This window comes from Capra hircus, chromosome 6 (assembly GCF_001704415.2).
Source record: "Capra hircus breed San Clemente chromosome 6, ASM170441v1, whole genome shotgun sequence".
Lineage (NCBI taxonomy): Eukaryota > Metazoa > Chordata > Mammalia > Artiodactyla > Bovidae > Capra > Capra hircus.
The window spans coordinates 87,261,241-87,283,260 of record NC_030813.1 but is presented as its reverse complement, the minus strand read 5'-3'; the positions used below and the strand labels follow the sequence as shown (position 1 = coordinate 87,283,260).

The following is a 22,020-nucleotide window of genomic DNA, read 5'->3' as shown; positions in this document are numbered from 1 at the left end:
TTTATTTTCCATTTCATAAGAGATATCAGAGATAAAACATTTCCTAGCTGAAAGTGAATATATTAATTTTCAGTCTCATTTCCCAGGAATAAAAAAGGAATTTAATCAACTAAATCTCATGTCTTCCAAGTTCTCCCTCTCCTTCTGCACAGCTGAGGAGGAAGATTCATGAGATTCCAGTTGCAGAGAGCAGCTCACTGATAAAAATCAAGTATAATCAAGATTACTAAGAACTCCTGACATCCTGAATAGTGAGAATTGAACTGTAAAGCAAAGGATTAGCTTCATTCTGCAGGTAAGAAAACAAAATGCCATTAACTAAATGTTGGTCTTATCTTGTAGTCTCTCCAGGAACCACAGTTTTGACTTGAAGCTCACCCAAGCATATTACTGGGAGACAGGATGTCTGCACAAGACAAGCCAGCTCAATTATCTGTGTTTCTCTACCGTGGCATTCGTCACTATGGGAAGGGAAGGCTGGTTCAGATGACACCCATATCTTATACCAGTACTTGTGTAACAACACGGTTTACATTTATTCCCACAGCCCATAGCCCAACTACCAAATTACTCACAAGTACAGCTGATGAACAAAGAATTCTGTGTCAAAATTCCTAATTCATATGGAGAGAGTTTTTGCTTATATACTTAAACACACCATGGATCTCAAAGATCCGTGGATCTAAATGGTCTCGTGCATTTTTATATAGAATACACCTGCTTTTCCCTTTCAGTACAGTCAGAATTCAGACAGGCAGAATTTAGGATAGAATTATGTGAGCAAAATCCTGAAAGGTTTTTCAAAGCTAGACTATAATTATGTCAAAAATACGTATGCACAGAGACTGGAAAGCAATTTTTAACACACAAAATCATATTGGAAAGGTTGAATTACAGGTGCCTTTTTCATTTTACAAAACTGTACTTTTATTGAAACAGTGGGAATTCAATGAAAATTATTTAAAGCTCAAGTACTCACCGTGGTTGGAAAGTAAGGACTGGTTTTGAATTTTTTCAAAGCCATAGAAGAAGTGTAAGTGCCCAAGAAGAGGATGAAAGACATGAGTGTGATATCGGGAACAAAACCACAGTTGTTGCCCACAAGCTTTCCTCCATATTTCAAACACTCCTTTGTCGTCAGAAATGCCCAGTCAAAGGTAGCATTATGGTACTGCAGAAGAAAAACATGAAAATTTTTCTGGAGAACACTGTGACACATCAAAAGCAGCTTTTAATCCTTGATGGGCTATATGGCGATTTATGCTAAAAGTTTCTGTAAAACAGTCCAAGGATAAACCACTGAAGGGTGAAATCTAAGGAGGTGTTAATGGAATAACAGGTAAGGGGGGCCAGGAGGCTGGCAGTTATTGAAAATATAGTGAGAATGATGCAATCCATTACCTGGTTTGTACTACAACCCTACAATCACTCATCTGTTCAACAGACACAAACCACAAAGTCCTTTCCTGAACCTTCCTGAGAGTAAACCAAGACACAATAATCTCCTAAGTCTCCAAACGTGAGACTCTCTGAAACATCTCTGATGTCCAAAAAGCCTGACTTCTGTGCTGCACAGCTTCTTGTGCTTCAATCTGATGGCCCCAGGTTCAATGCTCTAAAGTTTATATTTGGCTAACTAATTTATCCCACACTTTCACAATTGAGCTATTTCTTTTCAAAATAACTAGAGATCGGTGACTTGGGGAACTAAACTCTAAAAATGTTGGTGATCTCTGCTTTTCCAATTGTGTATCCTAATGGAACACAGCTTTTCTTTTTGACTCCAGGGTCAGCATCATGAGCATCCATTGCTGGAATGTGTTGTGATGGAGAAGGATATGGGATCTCCTTCCCTGTGTTTCATGGCCTCAAGCTCACAAGGCCATTTTCAAACTTTCTTCTGTCTCCTGAATTGCAGTCACGTTGTCAGAGCTGTACTTCTCGACAGCAGTGGAATTCTGTTCCTATTCACTGTTTCTAAAATGCGGGAGAGTCCTTTAGCTATGGTACTAGATAAGGCCAGGATACCCATTCTCCAAATGCTGAGTTTTAGCTGTTATAAGCTCACAGCTGTCTTCTTCTCTAGAAAACTGCCTTTCATGACGTAAGAGCAGCCTCATTTGGAAGGTTATGCTCTCTTGCAGCCACTTACTGACCAATGCTAATGGGGTGCTACTGTTCGAATATCTGGGCTCTCCTAAAATTCATATGCTGAAACCTTACCCTCATATGTGATGGTATTCGGAGGTGAAGCGTTTGGGAAGTGATTAGGTCAAGAGGGTGGAGCCTTCATGAATGGGATTTGTGCCCTTGCAAAACAGAGAGCTCCTTGTTCCTTCTGCCACATGAAGACACAATGAGAAGACTATCTAGAACCAGGAAGCAGAGCTTCACCAGACACTGAATCTGCTGGTACTAGAAGGTCAGACTTCCTGCTGGTACCAGGAGGTCAGACTTCCTCTTAGGTGCAAGGCTAATGTGTATGTCATGCGCTAACAGAAGAGTAATTTGAGGATACCTCGCAAATAAATACAAAAGATAAATTTTTCCTGTCCTTTGAAGGCAGGAGTTCTACCTCACACCAAATGCATCATCAATATCCTTTACTATTCATGCATTTTCTTGATATAAGTAATCTAGTAATAAAAGAATATCACACACATAAAAGAAGACTCTCTGGCCAGAAAGAGTTCGTATTTTTATAGCACTCAAAATGTAACATTCTTTCATAAGTCAGGAAAAAAAATAAACTCTAGATTTTTCCCTGAAATATTAGTTTCAACTTGTAAACAGCTGAATTGCAAAATTACTCTTTTATCAAACTCTGTTTCTGAGAGGTGATTAATCATGTTTCATTTTGTTTTTCAGATTTCTGTAAATGGATATTTTTAAGCCCAATACCTTTAAAGTTCAGAGGTCATAACAGGTAACAGATTTCTTTGGTTTAAAATAAACAAAAATTTCAAATTCACATTTTAAATGCCTGTTTGCAGTGAGCAAGGAGCCAAGCATGCTGCTTGCAATGAGAATTTGGCTTCACTGGCTCAAATTTTTCATTCCACCAAAAGATAGGGCATTTGCCCACCGTCCAGTGATGTTTGCTGAAAATACTGCAGCCTGAGTGTAGACAAACTTCTCCTGAAGTTGCTGGAAGTTGTCTTATGTCTGAAGGTTTCAGGATCTCCATACATCTTTCAAATACTTCTTTTCTGAGGATGATCTAACTGCTGGGGCCCTTAAATACAAACCCATTCTTTGGATAGAGTCCTGGCCTGGTCACTTGTGTGTCTCCATTACTACCAGCTAGTATGGCATCATAGGTGTTTCCTAAGTTTTAAGTCTTGGGGGGAAAAAATACTCCACTAACATCTGCCATCTCCACCAGGAACTCTTTTCTGGAAGCTCCATTTATGTGTGTTCCCACTCTTCTCCCCATCTTCTGCACAATCACGTGCTCTTCTGAAGTAAAAATAATGTCTTGGAGTACGTAAGTCCCAGACTTACAAAAAGAAATAAAGCTATTATTTTCCCAGAAAAAAAAATAAAATAAAATAAACAAAAATTTACCATAATTTCCATACTTTAATATCAGCAGAATCCTTCATTATAGCTACAGCTCCCCAAAGAGGTGAGCGGCATTAAAACAATCTCAACAGGAAGCTTTATTGATTTAGAGATGAAAACTATACAGATGTGCATGAAATGACAGATATGTTTCTTGCTTATATCACCTTAAAATGCTAGTATCACATTTTTTGCATGCCTAAAATGATTCTTCGTGTCATTGTACAGAAAATATAGCCTCCGATATCATCTTCACTAAGGGCTCCAGCATAAACTCTTTAGGTAGCGTGTATAAACCTTGGTATCTACACCTTAACAAACAGTTTCCTACTCCCATAGAACTTAAACTCTAGCTAATAAATATATGCTCAGTTGCTCAGTGATGCCCAGCTCTTTGCAACCCAAGGGACTGTAGCCCACCAGGCTCCTCTGTCCACGGAATTTTCCAGGCCATAATACTGGAGGTTGCCATTTCCTTTGGACATGAAGATGTTTGTGGAGAAAGAACCCAGTTATGGGTAAAAAACAAGAATGGAGGAAGATGAAAGATTAAGATAGAGAGAGAGGAAGATTGACTAGGTTCTGGCCTCTCTAGACCACAGATGGGTAAACCCAGAAAGACTAAAGTAGAGTGTCTGCACACTGAAGGGACTGTGTGTCAACAAAAAAATAAGGAAGAATGGACCAAGACAGGGGCAGAATTCAGTTTAGGATATAGCAAGCACCAAAAGAAATCTTAGTTAACTGAATGAATGAAATCACTCATCAAGATCCTAATATTTGACATATTTAACGGAAGATTATCTATGAATATCGGAGAAGGCAATGGCACTCCACTCCACTACTCTTGCCTGGAAAATCCCATGGACGGAGGAGCCTGGAAGGCTACAGTCCATGAGGTTGCTAAGAGTCAGACATGACTGAGACTTCACTTTCACTTTTCACTTTCATGCACTGGAGAAGGAAATGGCAACCCATTCCAGTATTCTTGCTTGGAGAATCCCAGAGATGGCAGAGCCTGGTGAGCTGCTGTCTATGGGGTCGCACAGAGTCGGACACAACTGAAGTGACTTAGCAGCAGTAGCAGCAGCATCTATGAATATAGCTACTCTTTCTATCTGGAGAACAAAGTTAAAGTACAATAAACTCTCAGTTTAGATTATCAGGTAAAATAAAGTATTTCCAGTTATATATGAATTTCAAGTAAACAATGAGTAACATTTTTAGCATTTCCCATGTAATATGTGGGGCTTTCCAAGGTAGTGCTTGTGGTAAAGAATCTGCCTGCCAGTGTAAGAGATGAAAGAGACAGGGGTTCTATCCTTTGGTCTGGAAGATACCCTAGAGTAGGAAACGGAAACCCACTCCAGCATTCTTGCCTGGAAAATTCCAATGGACAGAGGAGCCTGGTGGGCTACAGTCCATGGGTTCAGAAAGAGCTGGACACAACTGAGCACACACACAACTATACACACACATACATGTAATATGTAAGACATACACTAAAAAAAAAAATTGCTCATTATTTCTCTGAAATACAAATGTAACTGGGACTCTATTTTTTTCTAACTGTGATGATGCAACTTCGCTTAGACACAGGCTATTCTGAGTAACAAAACAAAAAGTGGAAAATTTAGCCAAAAGAAAACAGAAAATGCACTGGGCCCCTATGACATGGATAACTATGATAAGCTTTAAGGGAGCAATAAATAAGAATAAAAACAACATTTTATTATTGGAGAAATAAAATATGTCCACTGATATATTAACTAATAATGCAAGGCAGTAAAATAAAGTGTCTAAACAAATAGTACAGAGATTAGTAGATCAGAAGAGGGACTAACTAATTTCATTGACCACAGAGAAAACAAAAGTTAAACTGCACCTTGAAAAAATGACCGATCTCTATGGAACTCTCATACTCAAAAGGCAGTAGGCAGAAGTATGGCAAGGCAACAGAACTCGAAAGGAATGCAGAGAGAGTAACGAAAGCCCATGGAGAGGGGAATAAATGCAACAAACTTTGGGTGTGTATTTCCTCTGTACCAGCAGAAACAGAGAGGTACACCATTAGATAGACACCATGAGCAAAGATGTGGATCTGGGGACATATGATGCTTCATTCACTTATCTAGTGAGTCCTTTAGGCACCACTTATGAAATGTCCACCATGAGGAGGAACTCAGAGTGAATGGACCAGTTGGGCCAGAGCTGAGTGTCCGTGTAAATGGGCAGTGAGAGAAAAGATACAAAGGACATGGGACTAAGTTGCCGAGGGTCTTAACTGAGCTCAATCTCATGAAAAGAGATGTCAACCTGTTTTTTTCTGAATCTCATTTTCTAGAGAATGACCCTATTTGTATTGAATGAATACATTCATAAACTTTAAAAGTAAAGTGTATACTGAAGGATTAATTTTAAATTTTAAAATACCACAGCATCCCCCACAAAGACAAAAGTGGGGGATATACGAACAAGAATGGGCAAATGTTTGACAGTCATTGAAGCTAGGTGATGTGTATATATGAGGATTTATTGTACTGTTCTATTTTAGGGCATGTTTGAAATTTTCCATAATATTTTTAAAAGTAGGAACATGTAATCTTTAAGGAGATTTAAGAACAGAATGGTTTGTGCACTTGACTTTCTTAATGAGATAAAATCACAAAAATGTTATGCACAGGAAGATTAATATGACATTCCATTTCCCATGAAAAGAATGTTAACTCCTAGAATCACCCTGAAGGTACATCAAATCAAAGCACTTGTGCTTCCATGTCTGACTGCCAAGTGGAATTTATGAGACTGTAATAGTTCCTAGGCCCATGATTAACAGCATCTCCATGCAGACATAATATGTGTCACTGGGCAATACAATAAGCAAAAATTCAGACATAAAAATTAAAGATTCTGTATAATCAGAAGTAAAATAAAATATTAAAAAAATTTTTTTAATTAAAGATTCTACATTGCTCTCTTTGAGTATCAACTGGTAAAATACATGGCTTTAAACAGTGTATGTGTGTGTTTACACAGCTATGGGTAATGCTATAAATAAAAGTCTCAAGCCTAAGTAGTTAATGTACTCATTTAGGATTTTTTCCCTGCAGTGGGTAAGCCAGATTTGCAGTGATCTGCAATCTTACTTTATGACCTATGGGACGTATATGAGCTGCAACTCTAGTTACATATATTGTTGTGAAATATCCAAAGTAATTGGTTGTCCTACTTATTATTAAGATATAGAAAGTTGCAGGAGACTGTTGTTAGTCCCAACCTAACAACCAAAGCACAAGGATAAAAACTGGAGTGGGTAGCCATTCCCTCCTTCAGGGGATCTTCCTGACCCAGGGATCAAACCCAGGGGTCTTGCATTGCAGGTGGATCTTTTATAATGTGAACCACCAAGGAAGTTCTCATAAGATCATAGTTTTAAAAATTCCACCAACAAGATAAGGATGTAAAAATCCTAAGTAAATTAAATGCCAAAAAGCTACAAGATCTTCATAGGAGAGAAGAGGTCCTTAACTGCCTCATCCCTGGCAGAGTAGCAGGTGGAAGGTCAATGCACTGGAGGTCTGGAGAAGTGAGCCACATCTTTCATGAATTTTTAATGATTCTGTAGACTGGGTGACAAGTTAGAATTCTGTGAAGCCCTCCCTAGGCATCAACCAAGCCTGCATCCACCCACCAAACTTTCTAAATGTCTTTGCCAAATGCACAGAGAGTTCATAAAAGGCTAGAGATTTGACAAGACAGCTGAGAGAAAAACTACTTAGACACAGAATCTCCATCAAATACAAGAAAGACACTTTCCTAAGACAGGAAAGGAGAGGAGAGAGAAATCCCTGTGAGGCTTTCACGCACTTCTGAAAGGGCTAAGGTATCTGCCCTCTAAAGGAGTGGAGTGAGCAGAGCAGTTGGGCAAAGATCTCCCAAGGCTCAAAAAGCAGGGTCCTAAAACAAGAAATAGGGCATTTCAGAGGACTTTCTGGGATGATGGAAATGTTCTCTATGTTGTTTCAGGTGGTAGTTACATGAGGTATAAAACTGTCAAAACTCACTGCAATGAGCACATTAAGAACTGTGCATCTCAAGGTATGACTGAATTTAATAAAAAATAAAATTATAAAAATAAATCTAACATGAAAAACAAATATCAACTGATCCATTCAATCATGTCTTCATAAGAGAAGCTTCTGACATTAGATTCTGAAATCTGTTCTCTGCCTCTGAGAGCTGGTAATCTCGATTACCAGCCAATCTCAACACTTACTGTTCAGATAGAGTGTGGATAAATTGTGGCTGGTCTCAAAGACTTACAGAGACCTTTGCAAGAATTTCATTTGCAGGTTAAAGGGATATTCCAAGTGAGAAATGCATGGGAAAGCTGATCAAAGAGGGAAAAATTTAAAGACACAATGATAGAAACAGATATAGAAAATAAATGTATGGACGCTAAGGAAGAAAGCAGGGGATGAGCAGTGAGAGGAATTGGGAGACTGGAGTTAACATATATATATATACTATTGATACTATGTATAAAATAGGTGATGAGAGCGCAGGGAACTCTTCTTAATGCACTGTGGTGACCTAAATGGGAAGGAAATCCCAAAGGGAGCAGAGATATGTACACATACAGCTGATTCATGTTGCTGTACAGTAGAAACCAACACACAACATTGTAAACCAACTATACTCCAATAAAAATTAATTTAAACAAAGATACAATGATTCCAACAATAAAAGGAAATGTGGAGAACCTGGCTTTTTATTCTTGAAGGGTTGTTATTCTAATGTTCTCACCTCTGTCTAAATGCTCTCATGCCCTGTTTTTCCTGCTCTTTCCCCTGAAAACATACCCACACCACTAGGAAGAAGAAAGCTTGTCTTCATGCTGCTGTTGCTGCTGCTAAGTTGCTTCAGTTGTGTACGACTCTGTGTGACCCCATAGACGGCAGCCCACCAGGCTCCCCCGTCCCTGGGATTCTCCAGGCAAGAACACTGGAGTGGGTTGCCATTTCCTTCTCCAATGCAGGAAAGGAAAAAGTCAAAGTGAAGTCGCTCAGTCATGTCTGACTCTTAGTGACCCCATGGACTGCAGCCCACCAGGCTCCTCCGTCCATGGGATTTTCCAGGCAAGAGTACTGGAGTCAGTTGCCATTGCCTTCTCCGTGTCTTCATGCTAATGAAGCTAAAGAACAAAGGCCTTCCTTGCTCTGACAGGATGTTCTTGGGACCCTGTGAGAGGGAGTCTCATGGTGCCCAAGGGCTGCACGTCACTTTTATAGCATCTTCTTTCCTGACCTAATTATTGCTGAATGAAAAGAAGGAAATGAAGCCCTGTTGACTGTAGGTCCTAGGAAAGGTTCAGGCTAGCCAAGTCACTTGACCTCACTTATCATTCCACTAGGCCACTTGCTACCATCACTTAGGTTGGTGGAGAGAAGAAATTGATGGTGGCAAGTGGCCTATAAGAACACCTGAAAAGAATAAAAACAGCACAGAACATTGACTGAGACAAGAATGTGCCAGCCACTTTGCTGGCTGCCTATTTATTAACCTGGCTCTTCTAGTGTCTCTGAGGGAAAGACTCTTCTCATCATCATTTTACAGATGGGAAGCTGAGAAGGTTCCACAGCTTGTGATTAAATTAGTGGAGTCTTGCATTTGCAACCAGGCAGTCTGGCATGAAAACTCAGTATGTGTAAGTGCTTCTACATGACATGCTATTCTGCTTCCCTAAAGAATGGAAATAGGCAGATTTTGGAGTTTGAAAGCCTGAGTTCAAATTCTGATTTTACTGTATACTGGGCATACAGGCTTTCAAAAGTTAGCTAAGCTTTATAAGCCTCTGATTCATCTATAAAATACAGGTAACACCATAACTAATAAAGGTATTGTGAGGATTATAGACAATTAATGTAAATAGCCTGGCCCCTAAGCAGGTGCTATAATTGATGATAATAAATCATATTACCTTTTTAACATTCATTTCTGGATCATATATATATAAAAAAGTTGTCCTTTATAATTACGTACACACACACATTACATATTTTGCCCTAATTTCTTCTCTAGAGGAGCTGGACATAGAAACTGGAAATATTAATTAAGGTACGTAATTGATACGCACATGAGGGGCCTATTGCCCCGGAGTATAGAGCATTCATAGGGATGAAGAGAGTAAACAATAGTAAACATTCCAATTTGAAAACACTGAAGCATCATGGTGCACTAGCAACACCACAGGTTGTGGAACCACCCAAATTTCAGTTCAGTCTTTGTTCTACTAACTTATGGCTACGTGACCTAAAGCAAGAAAAGGTTATTTACCTTTTGGGGCTTCAGTCACTCTCATTTATAAAATGGAGATAATTATGCCTGGTAGGTTGTGTAAATGATCACAATACACATTAAGGTTTACAATAATGATAATATGTATAAAACACCTGGTCTCTTGTAGACGCTTTATAAATGGTAGCTAAATTATTTAGTGTGAGTGTACGTCACAGTCATATCAGAAGTCAACCACAACTTCCATTTGTTTTCCATGAATCTTACTGTGACATCTTAGTATAATTACATGTCAATTACTAGAGTCTCTCTAAGACTTGCCCAAAGACAGGACTTAAAGATTTATTAGTTCAGGGCTTCCCTAGCGGCTCAGATGGTGAAGAAGTGGCTGATAATTCAGGAGATCCAGGTTCAATCCCTGGGTCGGGACAATTCCCTAGAGAAGGAAACGGCAACCCACTCCTGTATTCTTGCCTGGAGAATTACATGGACAGAGGAGCCTGGTGAGCTACAGTCCGTGCGGTCACAAAAAGTCAAACAGGACTGAGCAACTAACACTCACTTTAAAGTTTTACTTGATTAGCTACAAAAAGAATTAAGTTAGGAAACATTCTCTTTTCAAGTCATTGGAAGTAAATGTTTTATTAATTTTAGTCCATATTAACCATCTTAATTAGTTACATATATATTTTTAAGTTAGGTTTTAAATATGTTTCTTAAAAGTCTAGAAAGGAGTATTTTTCTCTGTTTGAAGCTATATCCTTTTAGACACCAGGTCAGCTGGCTCAAAGATTGAAAACTGAATTTTTTTCTCTATGTGGCCCTTAAGACATATACATATCTCTTTCATACACACACACACACACACACACACACACACACACACACACTTGTGCACGCATGCGTGCTCTCAAACATGGATGAAACAAAGAGGCAAAGTTTGGAGAAACGCAGAGAAAACAGTAAGGAAAGAAGTCAAGAGAGCCACTGAATGTGAAAACGAGAGAAACAGGGTCAAGTGAGAGATATTCAGGAAAGACACAAAGCGTCATCTTTGAAAGGGATATTGTGGGCACTGATTATATAATATCTACAGAAGTGTTCTGGTCTCCTGAGAGATGGGCACTCTATCAAGACAAAGTATTATGGTTTCTGTCTTTATAACTGAGAGATTGATATTCCTTGGTAAGATTCCATATCCAGTGCAGAAGGAACACAATCACAAGTCTGAAACAGCACTTGCCCTTTTTTCTCCAACACAAAAGTCTTCTTCCAGTGTGTGACCTTCCATGCAAAACAGCTCATTTTTAAAGCTTAGTTCCAGTCTCTTAAAGAGCCTTGGTTACAAGCCATGGGAAAGGATATCACGTGACAGAGGCACAGTCCTTTCTAAGTGACACGGGAAACATCCTGCTACAATCACCCTCAGTGAAGGGAACACAGTACCATCTGGTCATCAGAAGAATTTGTAATCGTACTAGAAACAAAGAGAGGATTCCATGCTCTCATTTCGCAACGTACCTCACTTTCCCTTGTGAAAATATTTCAAGCTGATAATTAATGGATATAGCAGTCAAATTCCTGAGAAGATTTGAAAATTGTGTTATAGGAATAAATACTGAAGTTTGAAAGAAAAAAGGAAAAGGAAAGAAAACAGTTGATCAGAATGCAGAAAGTGTTTTTTCTTTCCCTACAATATCACTGACTATTAAATATGTGTTCAGACTAAGATTGCTGAATGGTAGGAAACATCATATCATGAATATTATAATTAGCATATACAATATGCAAATGATTTAAAATATTAAGTCACTTACCATGTCAGAAGATGAAACGGTTGGCAAATCTTCAGGAGCTAATGTAGTATCATTAGACACTGAGATATTAACTGTAAGAAAAACACCATTTTTTACTATGAAAATAAGATTAAAGTGACCCATATTCATAATTAGCAATTTTAAAAAGCAGGAAATGGCATTTAAAAAATGTCTTCAACAAAAACATAAAGGCATAATAAAATTTTCTTTATTATAACTGTATTTACCTTTCACCTAGATAAAATAACCAAAAATTTGGACACATCTTTTATGCTCTAATTTGATAAGAAAGAATGACTAATATTTAAGGAGATGGTATTGTAATTTGTTTAAGGTTTCAAAAGAAAAAGAAAAATCTCCTCTATTACAAAAACGCATTCAACATATTTTACCTAGTAGAAAAAAATGACTGTTAATAAGTGAGGAAATTGGTTGATTATGGCTTCACATACAGTTAAATCTTATAAACTGAAGCTTTACTAGTTAAGAATCATCTGATTTTGGAACTGTGGAATTCATAGCAGGCAGTATATCTCTGCAAAATGTGTGCAAACAAAAGAATAGTAAATAGTAAATTATATATAATTTATTATAATGGGCATGTACATTTATTCTAATTTTAAGTTATCTTCATATAGTTTGACATCATTTGTGGAATTAATAAGATGTCACTTGCCTAACAACTTCTTGGGCTCCAAAATCACTGCAGATGGTGACTGCAGCCATGAAATTAAAAGATACTTGCTCTTTGGAAGAAAAGCTATGACAAACCTAGACAGCATATTAGAAAGCAGAAACATTCTTGCTGACAAAGGTCTGTCTGGTTAAAGCTATGGTTTTTCCAGTAGTCATGTATGGATGTGAGAGTTGGACCATAAAGAAAGCTGAGCACCAAAGAATTGATGCTTTTGAACTGTGGTGTTGGAGAAGACTCCTGAGGGTCCCTCAGACTGCAAGGAGGTGAAACCAGTCAATCCTAAAGGAAATCAACCCTAAATATTCATTGGAAGGACTGGTGCTGAAGCTGAAGCTCCAATACTTCAGCCACCTAATGCAAAGAACTGACTCATTGGAAAAGACCCCATTGCTGGGCAAGATTGAAGGCAAGAGGAGAAGGGGGCAACAGAGGATGACATGGTTATATGGCATTACCGACTTGTTGGACATGAGTTTGAGCAAGCTCTGGGAGTTGGTAATGGACAGGGAAGGCTGGTATGCTGCAGTCCATGGGGTTACAAAGAGTTGGACATGACTGAGTGACTGAACTGAACTTAACTATAGAAGAATGTAAATTATTTATTAAACCAACACTCCTCTTTGAAATATTTCATTGTTTTCTTTCCATTTATGAGGCCAAAATTAAAATACAGTCACAATTATTCTATAATTATAAGATTTTTCTTTATCAGATAAGCCCTTTTCCTATTACATAGAGTTTTATGTATTAGAAAATGTATTATTATGCAGAGACCTCTAATATATGGAAATATGAAAAAGCACATCAAGTTTTTGTTTTTGAGATCACAAACCTCATTCAGTATCCAAACTGCTAATTACTGTTTGGTCTCAGATCATTCCCACCCCCAACCCAGGCCCCAACATCTGTAACTTGTCCTCTTAGTTTGCCATGTTTTAGGTCTCACTTACATAAACTTTTTAGAGGAAACAAACAGGTTTATTTGACTGCTGAAAGTTAGAACATAAGAGCCCTAAAGGAAGGTAAAAAGGGGCATGCCCTATGCACTGTTTTTTCCCAGAATCTGCCCAGTCTGGCACTTAACTAACAGGAGCTCAAAAATATTTGTTGATTATTCAACCTTAAAAAAACCAAATCCTGCCACTTTCAAAAACATGGATGAACCTGTAGGACATTATAAGTCAGACATGGAAAGACAAAACTGCATGATATCATTTATATGTGGAATCTTAAAAAAAAAAAGAAGAAGAAGAAGTCAAACCCATAGAAACAGAATAGAGTGGTGTTTACCAGGACTTGGGGGTGACAGAAATAGGGAGAGTTGGTAAAAGGGTACAAATTTCCAGTGGTAAGAGAACTAAGGTCTGAGGATCTGATTATAAGATGATGACTATAGTTGATAATACAATACTATATAATTGAAATTTCCAAAGAGAGTATAACTTAAGTGTTCTCACCAAATACATATAAATATGTGAAGTAATGGATATGTTAATTAACTTAATGGAAATCCCTTCACAATGTATATGCATAATGGGATCATTGAGTTGTACACTTTATATATAATTTTATTTGTCAGTTATACTTCAATAAAGGCTTCCCTGATGGTGCTTGTGGTAAAGAATCTGCCCACCAATGAAGGAGACTGAAGAGACACAGATTCAATCCCTGGGTTGGGAATATCCCCTACAGTAAGAAATGGCAACCCACTCCACTATTCTTGCCTGAATCATGGACAGAGGAGCCTGGTGGGCTACAGTCCATGAGATTGCAAAAGAGTCAGACACGACTGAACACACACACACACACATACATACTTCAATAAAGCTGAAAAAATATTTGTTTATAAACAATAAAAGAAGCTAGGAATGGGGTCATGTAGTGACTACAAATGAACGACAGCAGACAAAGGCAAAAGAATTGAAATATGGAAAACAAATAAAAGGGAATAAAATACTCAGCTTCAGTCCAAGTTTTTCTCAATCCTTTCTGATCTTTGAAGGCTTTGAAATTGTTAACTTTTAACTTAATTCTAGCTGCTGCCAGGGAGGGCTTCCCTACTTCATCAGTAAAACTAGCGCACCTGCAGACTCAGTTTCCTCATTCTTAGTGTTTCATTACAGGTCACAGAAAGAATCAAAATAGGATAGAGGATGCTTGGCCCAAAGAACGAAGATGTTAGTAAAGTATTATTATTAAAGCTGAGAAGTCTATTACTATTATGTTCTAAAAACCTTCAAGTACATTTTCTTACATTATTCCATTTGTTTATTTTAAAACACAGAAGACATATGTAGCAGGTATACTTTTACACCTGTTTTACATTGGATGGGACTCTGAGGCAAGACATGCCAGGTTTCTCGCCCAGGGTTACACAGTCAACCAGAAGGAGAGCTGGTGCCAAAACCTTGCTCACCCTTTTTTCCCCCCACCTCGCATTTCTATTTATCAGAATCAAAATGATTTATGTTGGCCACTGAATTCAAGGTGAGGAAATTACAACTCACCCACGTTAGATGGCTCTCTCTACCATAAACTGAAATGTCTGACCTGTCTGAGCATTCGAAGAGAAATAGCATATGTGACCTCAAAGGGACTATTTAGCTGGTATTTGTGAAGCTGTCCTTTGTGAGCTAGATTCTTTAATGCAGTTTTGTGAGTTTCCTGTCATAAGAGAGTGCAGGTCGTTTTGTAACATACTTTCTGCCTAAACTCAAGGAGTGAGGAGGAAGGAGGAGGATATTCCAGGCTCCTTTTTTTGTGAAATAAATGACAGATAGTAAAGACCATTGAGTTCCAATCTGGACTTTTAGTAATTGCTCTCCAGTTCTTGATATACGTCAACTTGCTCATCTAAATACCTTTTGTCTTTTTGGTTTTCCTCCAAGACAAGCTATGCACACTGGCTCCCCAAATCCCAAAAGACCAGTATCAAAATGATAGTAAGAATAATATACTCTTGCTACTTATTACAATAAGTAGTTGCTTCAAAAGAGAAGACTTCGAAATAAACATATAAGCAAGCACTTCTATAAATACATATTGGCAAAATACGGTTGAGCCCATAAATAAGATTAAAAGTAAATTTCTATAAGCTCACAGGAGAGAAAATGATCAATTCCAATTGGGAACTTGGTCTACAAGAGCACTTGATCACCACTTGGATCCAGACACATAAAACGCAAATATTTTGGCAACCAACTGCAGAATGATCTGTGCATACAGAATCTGTAATATTCTTAATTAGGATTCTGGAAAGGTGAAACAGAAAAGCCAAACCACTGTATTCTGTGTCTTCACGATTTGCTCAGCACCACGGCTTATGAAGCAAAGAACACTTTGCCCTAGGAACCTGGCTAATTTAGAATGAGCCAGTTATCACTGGGACCGTCGGTGTCCCATACTTGGTCTCAGGTAATTTACACAGGTTGGTCATTTTACGTTCCTTGGACTTTCACATCTTGATCCTCTTTTCTGTGTATCAAATGCTAACTGGTCCTCTGGAATGGAGAAAGGAACATAGATAGTAACAGACATTTAAAAATGTGTCTGTCACACGGATGACCAACAGGTACATAAAAAGATGCTCAACACAGCTAATTATTAGAGAAAGGCAAATCAAAACTACAATGAGGTACCACCTCACACTGGTCAGAATGGCTGTTATTAAAAGATATTGGAGTGGGTTGCCATTTCCTACTCCAGGGGATCTTCCCCACCCAGGGATCAAACCTGCATCTCTGGCACCTTCTGCACTGGCAGGAGGATTCTTCACCATTATTGCCATCTGGGAAGTCATTAAAAAGTCTACAAATAATAAATGCTGGAGAGGAAAACCTTCCTACATTGTTGGTGGGAATGTAAATTGGCACAGACACTATGGAAAACAATTTGGAGGTTCCTCAAATAACTAAAAATAGAGTTGGCATATGACTGTAGTCCCATTCCTGTGTCCATATCCAGTGAAGTGAAAGTCACTCAGTTGTGTCCAACTCTTTGCAACCCCATTGACTTTACAGTCCATGGAATTCTCCAGGCCAGAATACTGGAGTGGGTAGCCTTTCCCTTCTCCAGGGGATCTTCCCAACCCAGGGATTGAACCCAGGTCTCCCGCATTGCAGGCAGATCCTGTACCAACTGAGCTACCAGGGAAGCTGTGCACATATCCAAACAAAACTATAATTCAAAAAGATACATGTACCCCAATGTGGACTGCAGCATTATCTACAAGACATGGAAAAACCTCAATGTCCATTGATGGATGAATAAAGAAAATGCGGTACAATGGAATACTACTCAGCCATAAAAAGAATGAAATAATACCATTTGCTGCAATATGAATGAACCTAGAGATTATCACCCTAAGTGAAGGAAATCAGGAAGAAGACAGCAAATACCATATAATACCACTTATATGTGGATTCTAAAATATGACACAAATGAAATTATTTATAAAACAGAAACAAACCCAGACACAGAGAACCCACTTGTGGTTACCAAGTGGGAGGGAGAGTGGAGGAGGGAAGGACTGGGAGTTTGGGGATAGCAGATACAAACTACTACATAGAGAATAGATTAGCAACAAGCTCCTCCTGCAGGGCACAGGGAAGTGTATTCAGTATTCTGTGATAAACCAAAATGGAATATGCAAAAGAATGTGTCTGTGTGTGTATGTGTGTGTGTGTGTGTGTGTATAACTGAATCACTTTGCTGTACAGTAGAAATTATCACACTATAAATCAACTATATATCAATAAAATATGTTGCATTTGAAAGGCACTTAGTAAATGTTAGTCAAACCTGAATTTGTATCTTCAACCTAACTTCTTAGGGGTGAACTGATTAACTTGCTCTGAACAAGAAAAAATTTAACAATATTCTCCATGATAATGAAACTTTAATGCTGTATTGCACTCTATTTAAGCAACATCTTAAGGTAACAGAGCAACTGGAAAATAAGCACAGAATAAAACTGAGTAAGTTTCTTGCCTGCATGGTCATGCCAGATTTATTTAAGGGTTCTGAAAAACTTGAGCACATGAGTGCCTCTTGATAACTCACATATTTATGGGTTAAGTGTCCAGATCAATAAAAGGGCAAATACGGATTTTCAAGGATGACAAAGTGAAGGAGGAAAACTTTGGGAGGAGTAACTTTTGGGAAATTATCTGTCATTATCCCAGCTTGAAGTCTTAAAATTAACAGAAAGTTTTTATTCACTATTTCTTGTTATTATCCTTTGTTTTCCTGCGTTAACTGAGCCTCATGCTTGGGATTTTCAAGGTCAATGGACAAGTTTAAGTTATGACGCTCTTTATTCCATGAACACTATTCACATACTCACTTATAATGTTGCCCTGGAGCTGAGCTCCTATCTGATATTAAGCTGGATGTATTTAGCCACTACTTTCACAAAAACTTCTCTTCCATCCCCACCCATCTTTACATCTGCAATATACATAAGACATTATTCTGGGATACATTTTCCTAGTCTGGATTTTACACAAACCCAAAGCTAGAGAATTAGCCAGGTCTGGTGATTATCCAAATTCATTGCTTTTCCTTTTCTGATTTTTGCAAGTGTTATACAGATGCTACTGAAATATAAGTTAGGTCAGTTAAAGGAAATTAAAATGATGGGTCTTTCAAATGTCCATGGTTATCTCAAAAGACCATGTTACCATGAAAAACAAATTGTCAGCTGTGCTGGTAAAGTAGCATGGCAAATGCAAACCTAAGCAAGACTATACCAGGAGGCTCTGCCCTTCCTCTTCAACCCTTAGACTACAATTTAAATCTACTTTATCTAAAGAGGGAATAACATATAACAAAAGTCAAACTGTATATAATATGATGCAGGTCATGGAAGATGTTAGGACTACCTTTTATGTCCTAATTTTCTTTTAATGGGCTAACTATGGGTGGCTCAGAGGTTAAAACATCTGCCTGCAATGCGGGAGACCCAGGTTCGATCCCTGGGTCGGGAAGATCCCCTGGAGAAGGAAATGGCAACTCACTCCAGTATTCTTGCCTGGAGAATCCCATGGACAGAGGAGCCTGGTGGGCTGCAGTCCACGGGGTTGCAAAGAGTCGGACACGACTGAGCGACTTCACTTTATGAAGCACTTTCATGCACGTGCAGGTGCTCAGCTGTGTCAGACTCTTTGCTACCCCAAGGACTATATCCCTCCAGGCTCCTCTGTCCAATGCTCAGTCGTGTCAGACTCTTTACCACCCCATGGACTACAGCCCACCAGGCTCCCTTGTCCACAAGATTCTCCAGGCAAGAATACTGGAGTGGGCTGCCATTTCCTCCCCAGGGGATCTTCCTGAATCAGGGATCACACCCACGTCTCCTGTGTCTCCTGCATTTCCTTCACTGACTGTAATATGGGACCACAGGGGACAGTGAGCCAGCAGTTCTTTTTTAATGGTTATGACACACAGGTGCATAGCATTTGCGAAGATAATAGAAAAATTATACACACAAAAAATAGTAATAAATTCCACTCTAGAAAGAACTGTTTTAGAGCACTTGGAAACCTCCTCAAGCTGTAGTGTGGCTATGGAAGCGATGCTCACTACCATCACTTGGTCTGACAGTTTCATGCCAGGGAAAAGGCCACATTTTACTTAGAAATACTAGACAGTAATGCACTGGGTGCCTGCGAGAGGTTTTATTCCTCTTCATCATTCATCCATTATTAAGCATGTTCTCCCTGGAACAGTCAACAGTGAATCAATAAAATATATCCCTTCTGTTAAGAGTAAAGTATCGCGTCTGTCCCCTTGCGGCTATTTTTCTTGCAATCTAATTTGCTTGTCATATTTAACAAGCCTTTTTTTCTCTCCAGATACAAAACCAACACCTGCTCAGAAAATTTATTTTGACCCTTTCCAAAACACTAACCATGCCCTTAGGTGTATAGTCAGTGCCACCCTTGACACATTAGGTAAATGAACACAGGTATTACAGTAGAAATTTATTTCTAAAGTCTAGGTCAAATGTATTTCTGACCTTATTCATTCTAAAGGTAATTAACACTATCTTAAAAGTACACTTTATAAAAAGCAATGCGCACGTGAGGGGGCATGTGTTCTACTTCATTGCAAGCAGCACAATTCTTAAGCAATGAACTAGAGATTTAGTGAATTTTTGTTGATGGCAGAAGGGGAAGGAAAAAAAGGCAGAAGAAAGAAGAAAAGGAGTAGGGAAAAAAGGGAGTCAAGTCTACTTCCTGGTCCTTATTTACAGAATTCTAGCATTACATTTTTGAATAGATAGTTTCTTCTTAAAGGAACTAAACATCTCATCTCTGGGGCTTGAAAGCCTTTTTCTACATGACTCTGTATAGTGAACAACACTTCTGTAGTCTTGAGATTGAGGGGAATAGTAGTAAATGATCTAACTATGATGCACTGAACTTAACATTTTTTTCTAACAATTTTGCTACAGTGTTTCATATTTATCTACAACAGTTCCTTGGTTTTTGTTTGTTTGTTGGTAAGCTTCCAGTGGAAGCCTGCTGCTGCTGCTGCTGCTGCTAAGTCACTTCAGTCGTGTCCGACTCTGTGCAACCCCATAAACGGGGGCCCACTGTCTCTGGGATTCTCCAGGCAAGAACACTGGAGTAGGTTGCCATTTCCTTCTGCAATGCATGAAAGTGAAAAGCGAAAGTGAAGTCGCTCAGTCGTGCCAGACTCTTAGGGACCCCATGGACTGCAGCTCCTCCGTCAGTCAGAGTCTTTCTAGGAAATTTCAGGGGAAGTTAAATGCTTGAATCGCTTTTAAAAAATACAACTAAAAGATTTAACTGCTGGGGCATCTTTTGTGGGATAATGGGAATGAGAAAAAGAACAAAATTTTACTCAGTGTCTATTATGAGCCAAATAATTTTACATATACTATTTCATTTAATCCTTATAGTAACCTCTAAGAGTAGGTACAATTACCAACCCGGCTCACAGGTTATGAAACAAAGAGATTAGGAAATTAGCTTGGTCCAAGATCACACTGCTAACTAGAGCTAAAATTCAAGCTCAGTTTTCTTTACTCCAACACACTTCTGGTTTACACTTTATCACACTAACAATTTTCTAAATTGGGATTTTGGTGACAAATAACATACTATGAGTTGCCTTTCAACTGGATATGTTTCAGTTTTCACTTTGGTCTTTAAAAAAAAAAATTAATTGACCTAATAGCTGCTTTGCACTTCCCAAGTGGCGCTAGTGGCTAAGAACCCACCTGCTGGTTTAGGAGACATGAGATGCGGGTTCGAGAAGATCCCCTGGAGGAGGGTACGGCAACCCACTCCAGTATTCTTGCCTGAAGAATCCCATGGAGAGTGGAATCTGGCAGGCTACAGTCCATGGGGTTCCAAAGAGTCAGACATGACTGAGGCAACTTGGCAGCAGTAGCACAGTTGCTCTACAATGCGTTGTTAGTTTCTACTGCACAGCAAAGTGAAACGACTATACATATACACACAGTCCCTCTGTTTTGGCTTTCCTTCCCACTTAGCTCACTACAGAGCACTGAGTAGAGTTCCCTGAGCTATAGGTTAGGGAACTAACTTATAGGTTCTCATTAGATATCTATTTTATACATAGTATCAATCATGCATGTATGTCGATCCTAATCACCCAATTCATCCCACTTTGGGTTTTCTGAACCATCTGCTTCCTTATACACCTCTGCAATGTAACCATCAAGGCATAGTGGGAAATAGAATACCTGTTACCTCTACATTAATTAATAACTATCATATTTCTAAGAAAGGTGAATGTAAGCACAAAAACCTTGTGCTAAAAACCTGATGTATCCTACGGCTAACTTCCCTTTTAGCAACTGAAGACTGAGGTTCCCTTGTCTTTCAGTATGTGAGAAGCTGAGTATATGACTTGGGTTTACTAAGCAGCAGATGGGGGTAGGAAGAAGGGAGGAAAAGGTGCCTTAAGAAATGGAAACTCAGGAAGTGATAAAGTTTTATGGAAGCAAGTGAGAACAAGAAAGATCAGGTAGGGAGGAGAAAGAGCTGTCTTCAAAAAGCACCAGGAAAAAAAAATCAAAAACCCACAATGTTATTGTGGCCATGAAAATAGTTTTCTTAGTGATTAAATGACCCTGATTTCCTTTCCTGTAAAATCATTCCTCAGTTTGCAGGATCACGACTCCATCTGCGCAGTTGCTGGTTCATTGTTACAGACTGTACCAGTGTTGAAAAACAAGTCATCCGCCAGTTTAAATATTATGGACTCATTGATTGAATTCTTTTACTAGGAGTGCATGTTGCGATGAAAGGCCAGTCTTTTGTTGCTTTTAGAACACTTACTCTAGCTGTACATGCAACTGTATTATTCTCTCACTATTGGTTTTCAGTTTGTTGTCAAAGTACCAAATGTATTGTAAGTCTATGTAGTCTTCTACCAAAAAGTATTAAGGTTGTGAGAGAAATACACAATCATTAATCTTAAAGTTTTGTAAAACATGAGATTGTCCTGGAAATGCATTTGCCTTTGTCCACACCAGAAACAGATTTCACCTCCATGGGTGTGTGTATGTTACTCAGTTGTGTCCAAATCCTTGCAATCCCATGAACTGTAGCCCGCCATACTCCTTGGTCCATGGGATTCTCCAGGAAA

The 22,020-nt window shown here is 38.7% G+C and overlaps 1 protein-coding gene across 3 annotated transcripts in view; it reads right to left on the bottom strand.

Annotated features, from left to right (window-relative positions):
• SLC4A4 (solute carrier family 4 member 4) overlaps nt 1-22,020 on the bottom strand; it is a 369,377-nt gene that overhangs the window by 52,248 nt on the left and 295,109 nt on the right. For all 3 annotated transcript variants that reach the window (XM_018049558.1, XM_013964709.2, XM_005681740.3), the window contains exons 15-16: nt 11,679-11,749; nt 980-1,171 (exon numbers count right to left, since the gene is read on the bottom strand). In XM_018049558.1, coding sequence (XP_017905047.1) covers nt 980-1,171; nt 11,679-11,749 — 263 coding nt within the window. The remainder of the gene's footprint in view (nt 1-979; nt 1,172-11,678; nt 11,750-22,020) is intronic.